The sequence below is a fragment of the Polyodon spathula genome, chromosome 1 (assembly GCF_017654505.1).
Source record: "Polyodon spathula isolate WHYD16114869_AA chromosome 1, ASM1765450v1, whole genome shotgun sequence".
Taxonomy (NCBI): Eukaryota; Metazoa; Chordata; class Actinopteri; order Acipenseriformes; family Polyodontidae; genus Polyodon; species Polyodon spathula.
This window is the reverse complement of record NC_054534.1, coordinates 83,174,214-83,187,838: the sequence shown is the minus strand read 5'-3', so window position 1 is coordinate 83,187,838 and position 13,625 is coordinate 83,174,214. Positions and strand designations below refer to the sequence as shown.

Sequence of the window (13,625 nt, the reverse complement as noted above, 5' to 3'; positions counted from 1 at the left end):
TAAAAGTATGAGGCATGGCCCATACTGCAGCGTTGCAAATGTCTGTGACAGATGCGCCCTGGAATAATGCCCACAAGAATGCAAGGCATCTTATGGAGAGACCGGTGACCTTTTCTGCTGGGGGCAGGCTGGCTAGATTGTATGCAATCCTGACCTGTCTACAATCCACCTTGACCTTGTGTAGACAGGACTTGTCTGTGGAACTTAGACCTGAAGCAAATAAACAATTGCTCAGTTTGCCACCAACTCTGGGTGTGGTCAACATAATATGCCAGTGGGAGGTGGATGGAAGGCGTCTGATTTCACTGGTTAATATGGAAATGCTTTTAGGGAGAAAAGCAGGATCAGTTCAGAGAGTAACCTTAGTTCTAGTTTCTGCAAAAAAAAAAAAAAAAATTAGATTTTCGCTGTTGAGAATGCTTGCATTTCACCTATTCACTTAGCGGAGGTAATAGCAGGCAGGCAAGATGTGTTTAATTACAGGAGTTTCAGCTCTGCTGAATGTAGGGGCTCAAATGGTGGTTTTGTAAGTGCCTCCAGCACTACATTAAGCCACAAGTTTCATTCTAGAGGGTCTTAACCTCCGAGCACCCTTCAAAAACTGTTCTGGGGAGACTGAGTCAATTTTAATATGGCAAGCTGAGATTGCCACTTAAGTGTGGAGGGAGATTTCCATTTATCAAAAAGGTCCTATAAAAATTGCAGTATATCTGCCATGGGGCAAGTCGTGGAGGTCCAGTTCACACGACTGACACCACGGCAGGAATATACCCCATTGTGAAAGCGTGTGCATGGATGTGTGTGTGTGTGGGGGGGGAGCATTGGATGGCAGGGAAGGGGTTAAATTCCTCCCTGCAAAAAGACACAGGGATGTGACTGGAGCTGTGAATTGAATAAGGGATTAAATTATTAATTAAGGCTTCAGCCACAGGTGTATAAATAGGGTGAGCATGGGCGTTAGTTTAGATAGTGTTGTGATGGTGAAGGCAGTGTGGTTAGTTGTTTTGTTTTGTGTTATGAATTGTATGTAAATAAAATTTGCATGAGTGCTTGAACTGCAGTGTTTCTGGTCTTTGAGTCTCCTTGCCATCACACCCACTTCTAGCCATACTGGGAGCGTGTAGACGCTGCTTTGGCATTCTGAAGTTTTTCAATGAATTTGTCAGATAACCCAAGACGGCTCAAATGTATAAACTCAGGGGCCAGACCACAGAGTCCCCTGTGTCTGGCTCAGCAGCATAGACCAGAATCCTGGACCATCTGTGGGCCAGCTCGTCCATGCCGAGCATGTGAGCTGTCCACTAGTGTGGACTGCTGGGTCGCAAAGAGATCTATCTCTGCGCAACCAAGCCTCTCCCAGATGAGGCTCACAACCTCTGGGAGAAGTTGTCATTCTGAACTATGGGGGGGCTCCCCTGGAGAGGAGGTCCACAGCCCAGTTCCTCACCCTGGCAGGTGAATTGTTTTTACAGAAAGCAAGTGATCATGAGCCCATAGCAAAAGCTCCCGGGCAACACGATTGAGAACAAGAGACCAGAGACCCAACTGGTGGTTGATGTAAGCCGCCACTGTAGCGTTGTCTGTATGGATCAACACATGTCTCCCTTGTATCTATCGGAAAAAATGCTGCAAGGCCAGATGAACTGCCCACAGCTCCAAAACACTTCCTGTACCCCCAAGCCATTCCAGACAGTGCCCCAACCTAGGTTGGAAGCATCTGTAGTCACCACCTCTCTCCTCGTGACACAGCCCATAGCTGTGCCCAAACACAGATTGTTTGTCTGGTTGTTTCCACCACAAGAGAGGCTCCATACAAGAAGAGACGCTGCGAGTAAGTGGTGGCATTCTAAGACAGGGTGCTGGACCTTATGGTTTAACCAGGCCCAGAAGTCTCTGGAAGGTCAGTACCATCACTGCTGCATTGGGCTTAAACAGCTCCAGGCAGACAGTTAACCTCTGGATTCCATCGTCTGAAAGATTGGCGATTATGTTTCTGAAATTGAGACTTACGTCAAGATAGACAGGCCTTTGAGAGGACGTTAACTGGCTTTTCAACTGGTTCACCATGATGCCTAACCATTGGAGGTGTTTGGTGACCAGTACCGTGTGCAGAACTGACTGTGCTGGTGACTCATAAGAACATAAGAACATAAGAACATAAGAAAGTTTACAAACGAGAGGAGGCCATTCGGCCCATCTTGCTCGTTTGGTTGTTAGTAGCTTATTGATCCCAAAATCTCATCAAGCAGCTTCTTGAAGGATCCCAGGGTGTCAGCTTCAACAACATTACTGGGGAGTTGATTCCAGACCCTCACAATTCTCTGTGTAAAAAAGTGTCTCCTATTTTCTGTTCTGAATGCCCCTTTTTCTAAACTCCATTTGTGACCCCTGGTCCTTGTTTCTTTTTTCAGGCTGAAAAAGTCCCTTGCGTCGACACTGTCAATACCTTTTAGAATTTTGAATGCTTGAATTAGGTCGCCACGTAGTCTTCTTTGTTCAAGACTGAACAGATTCAATTCTTTTAGCCTGTCTGCATATGACATGCCTTTTAAGCCCGGAATAATTCTGGTCGCTCTTCTTTGCACTCTTTCTAGAGCAGCAATATCTTTTTTATAGCGAGGTGACCAGAACTGCACACAATATTCAAGATGAGGTCTTACAAGTGCATTGTACAGTTTTAACATTACTTCCCTTGATTTAAATTCAACACTTTTCACAATGTATCCGAGCATCTTGTTAGCCTTTTTTATAGCTTCCCCACATTGCCTAGATGAAGACATTTCTGAGTCAACAAAAACTCCTAGGTCTTTTTCATAGATTCCTTCTCCAATTTCAATATCTCCCATATGATATTTATAATGTACATTTTTATTTCCTGCGTGCAGTACCTTACACTTTTCTCTATTAAATGTCATTTGCCATGTATCTGCCCAGTTCTGAATCTTGTCTAGATCATTTTGAATGACCTTTGCTGCTGCAACAGTGTTTGCCACTCCTCCTACTTTTGTGTCGTCTGCAAATTTAACAAGTTTGCTTACTATACCAGAATCTAAATCATTAATGTAGATTAGGAATAGCAGAGGACCTAATACTGATCCCTGTGGTACACCGCTGGTTACCACACTCCATTCTGAGGTTTTTCCTCTAATCAGTACTTTCTGTTTTCTACATGTTAACCACTCCCTAATCCATGTACATGTGTTTCCTTGAATCCCAACTGCGTTCAGTTTGAGAATTAATCTTTTGTGCGGGACTTTGTCAAAAGCTTTCTGGAAATCTAAATAAACCATGTCATATGCTTTGCAATTATCCATTATCGATGTTGCATCCTCAAAAAAATCAAGCAAGTTAGTTAGGCACGATCTCCCTTTCCTAAAACCATGTTGACTGTCTCCCAGTACCCTGTTACCATATAGGTAATTTTCCATTTTGGATCTTATTATAGTTTCCATAAGTTTGCATATAATAGAAGTCAGGCTTACTGGTCTGTAGTTACCTGGTTCAGTTTTGTTTCCCTTTTTGTGGATCGGTATTACGTTTGCAATTTTCCAGTCTGTCGGTACCACCCCTGTGTCAAGAGACTGCTGCATGATCTTGGTTAGCGGTTTGTAAATTACTTCTTTCATTTCTTTGAGTACTACTGGGAGGATCTCATCCGGCCCAGGGGATTTGTTTATTTTAAGAGCTCCTAGTCCCTTTAACACTTCTGCCTCAGTTATGCTAAAGTTATTTAAAACTGGATAGGAACTGGATGACATGTGGGGCATGTTGTCAGTATCTTCCTTTGTAAAAACTTGTGAAAAGTAATCATTTAACATATTTGCTATTTTTTTTTCTTCCTCTATGATTTTGCCATTTGTATCTCTTAAACATTTAATCTCCTCTTTGAATGTTCTCTTGCTGTTGTAATATTGGAAAAACATTTTGGAATTGGTTTTAGCTCCCTTAGCAATGTTCATTTCTATTTCTCTCTTGGCCTTTCTAACTTCCTTTTTGACTTGCATTTGCAGTTCTGTGTACTCTTTCTGTGTACTTTCTTTTTGGTCCTTTTTTAATGCTCTGTAAAGTGCCTTTTTTCGCTGAATATTTTTTTTAATTGATCTATTAAACCATTTTGGCAATTTAGTTTTACATTTAGATTTGTCTACTTTAGGGATATAATTGTTTTGCGCCTCTAGTACTACATTTTTGAAGAACAACCATCCTTCTTCTGTGGGTGTTTTCTCTATTTTACTCCAATCTACTTCTGTTAGTCTCTGTTTCATGCCTTCATAGTTTGCTTTTCTAAAATTGTAAACCTTAGCTTTAGTCTTTACTTTTGAGGATTTAAAAAACACTTCAAATGAGACCATGTTGTGGTCTGAGTTTGCCAGTGGTTCTCTGACCTCTGTTTTAGTTATTCTATCTTTGTTATTTGAAAAGACTAAATCAAGGCATGCCTCCCCTCTAGTGGGTGCCTTCACAAATTGTGTTAGGAAGCAGTCATTTGTCATTTCCACCATTTCTATTTCATCCTTCGTGCTACCCACCGGGTTTTCCCATTTTATATGGGGGAAGTTGAAATCCCCCATTAGTATGGCTTCTCCTTTGCTACACACATTTCTAATGTCATTGTATAACAGATTATTGTGCTCACCGTCTGAATCTGGCGGTCTATAGCATGCTCCTATTATTATGCCTTTTGAATTTTTGTCTGTTATTCTGACCCATATTGATTCGGTTTTATTTTCTTTGTCCAGGTTTAACACCTGGGCTTCAAGACTGTTTCTTATGTATAGCGCTACCCCTCCTCCTCGTCTGTCCTGCCTGTCTTTCCTATACAGTGTATACCCACAAATATTATATTCGTCCCCATCACTCTCAGATAACCACGTTTCTGTAACACCTATCACATCATAGTTACCTGTTAGTGCAGTAGCTTCAAGTTCTAGAATTTTGTTTCTGATACTTCTAGCATTTAGATAAATACATTTAATGGTTGTCTTACCTGAGTTGTTGTTCTTGTTTTGATGCGGTCTCCCTTCTGTTTTTTTTTGTTGATTTCTCCCCCCTTCCTTTCTAGTTTAAATGCTTCCGAACCTGCTCGAGGATCTTTTCTCCAAGTAGACTAGTTCCCTTGTTATTTAAATGCAGTCCATCCCGTCTATACAGATAGTCCTCGTTGTAGAAAGTGGTCCAATGATCAAGATAGGTGAAGCCTTCCCGTGTGCACCACGTCTTCAACCATTCGTTTTGATTAATTATTTCCAGCTGTCCATATGGTCCTTTGCAAGGTGCGGGTAGTATACCAGAAAATACCACAGTTTTGGTTTTCTCTTTTAATTTCCTTCCTAGCTCTCTGAATTTGTTTTGCAGGGATTTTGGTCTGTCTCTTCCAATGTTGTTTGTACCGATGTGGACGACTACTACCGGGTCGTCTCCTGTTCGTTCTAGGAGCCTGTCCACGTTTTCAGTGATGTGCTTGACCGAGGCTCCCGGAAGGCAGCACACTGTTGTAGTAAGGGGGTCCAAACTGCGAACTGAACTTGCTGTGTTTCTCAATATGGAGTCCCCAACAATCATGACCTCCCTTCTTTTTACTGTCTTGTCACCACTGTCAATAGGGTCCTGGATGTTGTTCCTTTCATTCTCTTGTTGTTGGTTCTGTTCATCACAATTCTGAAGTGACTCAAATCTGTTGGTTGTTTTGATTTCTGGTGGTTGTGTTTGACGACGGCACATATAAGGCAGTTGTCCAGGTAATTGATCACTCTGATGCCTTTTAGTCTCAGAGGGGCCAATATAGCATTCATGCAGTTTGAAAAAGGGCTAGGAACTAGAGAGAGGCCAAACGGCAGTACAAGGAACTCACACATGGTGCCTTAAAAGACAAACCGCAAGTACTTTTGCTGTTGCAGCCAGTTGCCTGACCTTACTGGCTGCAACAGCTGCTGTGTTGTCAACATCTTGAACCTTTGAACTCTCAAGTATGGATTGAGCTGTCTGAGGTTGAAGATCGGTCTGAGGCCGCCATCCAGTTTCGGCACCAGCAAGTACCTGGAGTAAAACCCTTCTCTCTCTCTGAAAGGGTGAACAATTGAAATGTCCTGTTTCTACAGTAGGGCCGCTACCTGAGACACTAATACAGTGTCTTGAGGGTTCATGACTGTTGTTGCAATCATGCCCTGAAAGGGAGGGGGGCCAAAACGAAACTGCAGAGAGTACCCGGCCCTGCTGGTAGTAATCACCCAAATGTCCATGGTGCATAATCGGCAATAATCCAGGTGGGCCCTGGACCTGTGGCAGAAAATCTCTAGGGCTGCTGGTTCATAGAAGCTCGCAGCTGTGGCTGCTGCTTGTGAGCAGGGGGCCGATTACTACGCCGGGCCTCCACGTTGCGCACTTAGAAAAAAGTTCTGTGAATTAGCTCAGCAGGGGCTGCAGGATTCTGAATCTGCTTTTGCGGCAGAGGATGCCTGTTTTGCCAATGCTTTGTTGGTTTATGGGCTGGGGGCTTCTGCTTGGGGAGGAGGCGTGCCAACTCCTTGGAAGATTTGTGTGCTTTTTGAGAGCATCCACTGCCAACATTGTACGTAGACAACTGGATCAGGTGGTTGTTGACCAGACACAGCTTATCCAACTGGAGAGACAAGGGCCTATGGTCCAAGGACAGCAATTGTAGCAGCATGGACTGGTAACCACTAGTATCCTATTGTATCTACCAATAGGTGCGCAAAATGCTGAGATCGTATGGGCCTTTTTTAGAATAATTTCAGGGACACAGCATTGTTTATTAGGACATGAAATGTCCTTTTGCAGCAATGCTAGATTAGGCATCTGCACCAGAGAGGTAATGGAAGCCTCAACAGGCGGAAACTGGGCAATGCCCAGTTTATCTGCATCATGCACCCTATACAAACTATCCAGTGACCATCTAATTCCCTCTCTGGCTGTGGGTCAGACAATGGTTCTTGAACCTTGGAGACTGACAATGGTAAGGCATCACAGCAGGTCCGTCAAAAGGGACTCCTGCTGGTGCATAGTTTCAAAAAGTTTTTCCATTTGCCCCACAACCCGGCCAGTACCAGAATGCCGCCTACACTGGCTCCTGTTCCTCTTCCTTGGTGGAGGAGAGGGTAAGCTCCCCCGAGCCAGAGGATGAAGAGGAGCATTCAGAGAAGCATGGGCTCTTAGTCCTGCTCCTACCCCAGAATGGGGACTCTGTGGACCACACTGCAGGGGACGAATGGGGCGAGTCATGCTGTGCCGGTGTCAGAGATGCTGATCGGTTCCTGGAACAGTGGGCCAGCCTGCTTTATAGTGTCCTCTTAGAAAAATTAATACAAAACGCGTATGAGCTGCAGTCTTTAACTGCCTCCTCTGCATGCTCCTGTCCCAGGCAATGGATACACCTGTCGTGCTTATCCTCTACTGGAATGTTTCTCTTGCAACCAGCACAAAGGTGAAACCCAGGCATGGTGCAAGGTTGAAAAAACAGTTCAGCCATGCAACGTATACACACAAGAACAGGCAGTAAACTGACTGGTGCTGAAAACTGTTGTGTACATAGAGTGGGGCACTGGTAACGGTCTTGGTGTCAAACCGAACCCAAAAGGGTCACTGGTACTGATTCTGGTATGAAATAGAAGACTGATACTAACCTTGGTACCAAAAAAGGTGACTGGTATCTACTTTGGCACTGACAAGGTCACTGGTACAGGCTCTGGTACCGACTGGTATAGGGGCACCTACTCTGGTACTGACCAGATCACTGGTGCAGGCTCTGGTACGGCCTCTGATACTGACCAGGTCTTTTCCGTCTTGCCCTTCTCCTCCATACCTGTCCTCAACACGAGCCAAGCATCACCACATCAGGAAGTGCACCACAGCAGCCAGCATGAGGACAATGAAAGGTCTATGGAGGTGTGTGCTTTTATACGGCTTTTAATTACTCGTTTCTACAATGGTTTGCACCTTGTCGTTGGCGGTGCAACATTTTTGGAGGGTCAGCAATTGCCCAAGTGCAAGCCAAAATCTTTACATCACATTATAATGTTTGTGCCTGTTTAGCATTCCAGATCCCTGCTCAATTCCATGATCTTTTCTTAATTTCAATACATATCAATATCATTTAAATGGATTAATGATGGCAAAGTACTAATTTGATTGCGGGTGCAGAACACCAGGTGAAAACCATTCTTTACATACGCCACATTTTCTGTGACTGCTAAAGTCTCACTTTACGCCAGATAAAAACAGGTTTTGGCAGTAATATGGGTGTTCTGCAGCTTCAAATCACTTTGCACATATCTTTACATCGGCCCCTTAAGTGTGGAACTAAAGTCAGAAAATGATGATGACAGAAAGTGTGGGAAAATTGCTATGTTGGAGAGAGATTTAAAAAATATGTAGCAAAACGAACAAACCCAGGATAAATAAAAAACACAATGGAGGATCAAATGTTCCGAAAATATGAAAATGTTTTTATATAAACTTGTAAAAACCTCAATTGCCCTTTGTACTAAAGCTGACTTCAATATATGGTTTTAGAATATTAACAGATGGCAAATAAGAGTATTTGATGGTCCAACAACGGTCTTTCCATCATAGTTTGAAGATGGAATTTGATCATTTGTCTTTGGCTATAAATATTGAATTTGGGAAGTGCTTAGAATCTCCTGCCAATGCTTTATATACAGTCCACATCAGAAAACAGACATGTATTGCTTACTCTGTTCAAAGCTATCTGTATGCTGCTGACTGAGTTTTAACCACACAATTTTATTGTGTTGCTTGTATTGTATTTGTCCTTTATTGTTATCAAGCACCCCTTTGTAAATGAGGCCTCGGTCTCAACGGATAAATCTCCTGGTTAAATAAACAAACAAATAAATAAAAGATCAACCTGGGCTCTTTTAGAGATACACATTTTAATCAAGGAAAAAACAACCAAATGTACATTATTGTGGGCTCTCTGTTTAAGCATTGGGATCTGGGGGACTCTCTTTCACATAATTTCATATTCCGTTTAAAAACAATGTAAAAAGAAGTAGCTTCAAAATGCATTTTCAAATTTTCTATGAGGGTTGGAATCATTCTGAACGGTATTTATTGTAATTATTCTCATGGTTCTGCTGGCAGTACACAGGCTCTCTGCCACGTTCAAATATAAAGACACCGCAAGGGTTGTTAACCGCAAGGGTTGTGCTCTTGTAATAGCTGCCCCCTCTGCAACAATTAATTTATATAAAGACTTTTACTTTACTAACCTCCACAGGTGTACCTGAGATCACAAATTTAGCTTTTACAGGTGTTTGAAAAGGAAAATGTGTACTGGAATAGTTCTGTAAATAATGATCTAAGCAGAATCAACTACATATAATTATAAAGAAAACACATAACAGCATATTAAACAGATAAGAAATTAATTATTTTAAAAAAGCATACTATGCTTATGTGGCAAAATGCACCGTATATGTAATCCGAAATTCTAAAATAAACTTACACTGACTTGGACTAATAACACCACAGAATGAATTGGAGAGAATTGCAGTTTTGAGGATTCCTTAAGAGGAAAATATTTCCTATTGTTATTTTCAAACATAAGAGCACCTTTACAGTGGAGATGGCAGGGTGAACACACATTGGCACATTGGGTCCCAGTAGATCACATGTAGTCCATGCTCATTATAACCAAATCTATACCACTGTTAGAACACATGATTGAAGTCCTAAAAACCTTGTGTTCTCTGTTTTTCTTTTAGGCATTCAGTTGTTGATTTTCATCTGTGTGGAAAGAATCACACATGAGCAGGTTTCTGAAAACCTCTGTGATGTAACAATGAGACCGACACCCGAAGAGGAGACTTGCAACTCTCAGCCCTGTCCTGCTTTGTAAGTTACACATCGATCTAAAAAGAAATAGAGCAAGAACAGTAAGCTACCATACCTAATTAATTTAAACTAATGCCTTTAACTTACTTTGGTCATACTGAGGAGATTGGGGATAAAATGTTAGAACTAAAAGGACCCTATGTTTCATCACAGGCCCACAGGAGGGGATTTGGTTGAGACAGTTTAAAGAGTGTATTTAAAAGTTTAAATTGAATGAAAGTAAAAACTTTAACCTGATGAAATCAGACAGTGGTACTGATATACCTCTAGTTAGCCATGTAGATTCCTGGATTTTCTTTTCTGTCTTGTTTGTGTCAAAGTTCTGGCAGAGAATAACCCCCCCCCGTACTACACACAACATGAGATATACTCTTACAGTCATTGAATCCATTTACCCACTGCTCCATTGTTAGGAGAATGGCTTGCAGCAAAGCTCTTATTTTCATCTTCAGATTTGTTATCTTTCAGTAAAAAAAAAAGCACCAGAATTCTGCTGTGTCTCTATTCTTCTTGCTGTGTGTGCTGTGCTCTAGCTGGGATGTTGGGGAATGGTCTGAATGCAGTAAGACGTGTGGTTCTGGAATTCAGCATCGGCAGGTGCTGTGCAGACAGGCGTCTTCTAACAAATCAACAACCGTCCACCCTCATCTCTGCCACCACCTGGAGACGCCAGAGACCACCAGCACCTGTCAGCTGAAAATCTGCAGCGAGTGGCAGATCCACACTGACTGGACCTCAGTATGTATTACTTAGAGCTCTGTATACTAAACTGTGCACTAGCTTTCTAAGGCCCATGGGAAACAAAATATAGAAAAATATATGTTTTTAATATATTTTGCTTTGGTATGTTTCATTCATTGATCAAGGGGGGAAAGGCTGCAGTATTATCATTAGCATGTTATCAATCACCAGCAAGCAGATTGCTTTATTTCAGTTATATCTTTAAAAAAATAAAACATTTTTAGTAAGACTCTTCAGGCAAGGTGTTTGCTGTGTACTGATAATCCCACACAGCATTCAGTGGTTAAGCCTGTCTCTGATTATGCACTTTTTGTGATATGTTATTTGCAGAATACACTTTCACACTTTATCAACTGGGGGTGAATCAAAAATCATGTCAACATTGAAGATAATGCGAAAGACTGTTTAATGTTCAACATTAAGTTTCTACAGTATATTCCACATTTAGTTACCTGTCTGAAATAGCAATCATTACAGTTACAATTTACCAAAAAATAATATATAATACATAAAATTTATATTTTGGTGGTTTCTATATATGTGCATGTCTTGTAAAACAGTACTAGATTAAACATTTTAGAAATTTTAATTAATAAATTATAATACAGTACTAGGTCTTTTTAGCGGTTTTACAAATGATTAAACTTACATATTAAACAAAGCTTGAGTGAGTCCAGATGTATTGAAAAGGGTGCGTCCTGTTTCTTATACAGTGCTCAGTGCCTTGTGGGGTGGGGCAGAGGACTCGAGATATAAAGTGCGTGGACAACCTGGGAGATGTTGTAGATGATGAAGAGTGTAACCTGAAGCTAAAGCCTGAGGACTCCGAGAACTGTGATGCAGGCCCCTGTGCAAGGAGCTGGTTCTTAGCAGAGTGGAGTGAAAGGGTACACACTTTATTCCTTTATCAGTAACATCAATGTTTACATGTAAAATATCAACTCTCCACGCTTACATATGCTGCCTTCTTTTTAACATTATGGGAATTACCTTGCACACTGCACCACTTACAAAACTGCTAAAATTGGAGAAAAGCCAGTGCTGTAGCCAATCTTTCAGTTATTCTCAATTTGGGAGCTCTATTGGCTAAAACCATTACCAGACAATTCTTTTACCAGTAGTCCCAAACTGATCAGTATTACAGTAGTTTGGAAACCATACTATTTTAAGTACATCAGTTTAGTATATTGTAGATTTATAACTAAAACCACTGCAATTAATAATATTACGAGAATCCTGTAATTATTGTATATACAATTAATTTAAAACATATAGCATTGTACTGGTCAGTCATTTTTACCACATAACAGAGCAAGTGGGGTCCAAACATAACAGTTGAGTCTGGGTTGTATTTATGTACATAGACAATAGGCCTTCATCACACAAGTTCACTAAATTAAATATTTTTTGGCTGCTTGAGATCCAGTAATTTATTGTGACTAGATGCAGGCTAAAAGGTTGATCCTCAGTGATCAGAAGCAGACTAATGTTTATTTTGGTTTGGATATCAAAATACACATTTCTTTTTGGCTGGTGAGATCCAGTAGGCCAATGCTTGATCATCTACCTTACCTGTGTTACGTTCTTTACCTCTTGGTGTTTAGATCATTATTTGCATTGCTAAAACCCTTTTCTACCAACAAATCCAATTTTTAACCACTGAATCTGCTTCTGAAAAGACTCATAAAGATTCATTTCTATGGTGGGGTGGTTTGAAAAATGACTAGGGGAGTGCAGCTGAAATTTCCATCCCCTTTGTATCTGTGATTCTGAATAAAGATTTTCCATTTACTAACTCACAGTTGCAGAATTCTATCATTTCAACTTTCTATCATTGCCAATTGCAGGTCTTGTGTTTCAAATGTTTTATTACAGAGTTGGATTTAGAACCTTGCCATTGTCTGATACTTCAGTTCAATATATCTGCATTTAAACTGTCCCATCTGCTTTGACTGATTTCAGGCAACTCTGTTTATCCTACTTCAGCAGAAAACAGATCAAAAGAATATAAAGACCTTTTAATTAAACAAGTTTAACAATATTTGTTTCCTTCAACACTTTACTGCAATTGTAATATACAGCTTTGAATATTTCCTGTTAACCTTGAATCCCAGAACATAAAATATGATCCAATACGAAATAAAAATTCAAGTACAGTATATAGAGTATAGTAGAGTCAAAACATGCTACCATCCCCTTAACTATTAAAATTATTGGCAGTAGTTTTCACAAGGGAATCAATTCAAACAATGATGACCTTGGTAAATATGTGAGTAAATCAGTTGTATGTTACAGTGTGGTTGTTGGGGGATTATTTATGGCTGAGTTTTGGTTTTGTGTCTCATATAAGTTAATGCAATACTGAAGAGGCCTGGTTAGTGGACTGCAGGTCCCATGAGTAACTTTAATTAAATCAAGAGCAGTCTGAAGACTTCAATTGTAAATACTGTATGTGTTGTAATTATTGTGAATATATGCAGTGTGACAGGATGGCGTGTGGTGATGTCAGGCCAGAATGCAGGAACCAAAACAAAGACACTGCAGATACGGTGCAATTGGCACTTGCACCGTTTTATTTTAAACAACAAAAATAAAATAAATATTTAAACAGAAAACACTGCTCACAGAGCAAAACAAAAAGATGAACAAAAACAAATCAGAAACAGAAAAACACAGATCAGGCTGGGCAATCGCCTTCACTGACCCTATGTGTTTGTTTTAGTTTAAATTTCTCTCTCCTCTCGCTCTCCTGTTCCTCCTCCAAACACCCACACCCGGAGTGCAGAGAGCTGCAGGTTTTTAATACCAGTGATCTCCAGATTAGCAACAAATTAATCATTTAATGAAGCAGGGAAAATAAATAAATAAATAAATATGTTTAAACAGCAGGGCTTTGCCCTGCCCCCTTTTTATGTTTAGGGCTTTCCTACCGCCCTGCTACATGCAGGCTAAAAGGATTACACTTAGTGATAAGTAAAAGGCTTTGGATATAAAAATAAAGTACAGTATTT

The 13,625-nt window shown here is 40.8% G+C and overlaps 1 protein-coding gene across 2 annotated transcripts in view; it reads left to right on the top strand.

Moving 5' to 3' along the window:
* Window positions 1–13,625, top strand: part of LOC121323357 (thrombospondin type-1 domain-containing protein 4-like) — a 71,766-nt gene that overhangs the window by 48,122 nt on the left and 10,019 nt on the right. For both annotated transcript variants that reach the window (XM_041264387.1, XM_041264378.1), the window contains exons 6-8: window positions 9,744–9,873; window positions 10,407–10,611; window positions 11,328–11,501. In XM_041264387.1, coding sequence (XP_041120321.1) covers window positions 9,744–9,873; window positions 10,407–10,611; window positions 11,328–11,501 — 509 coding nt within the window. The remainder of the gene's footprint in view (window positions 1–9,743; window positions 9,874–10,406; window positions 10,612–11,327; window positions 11,502–13,625) is intronic.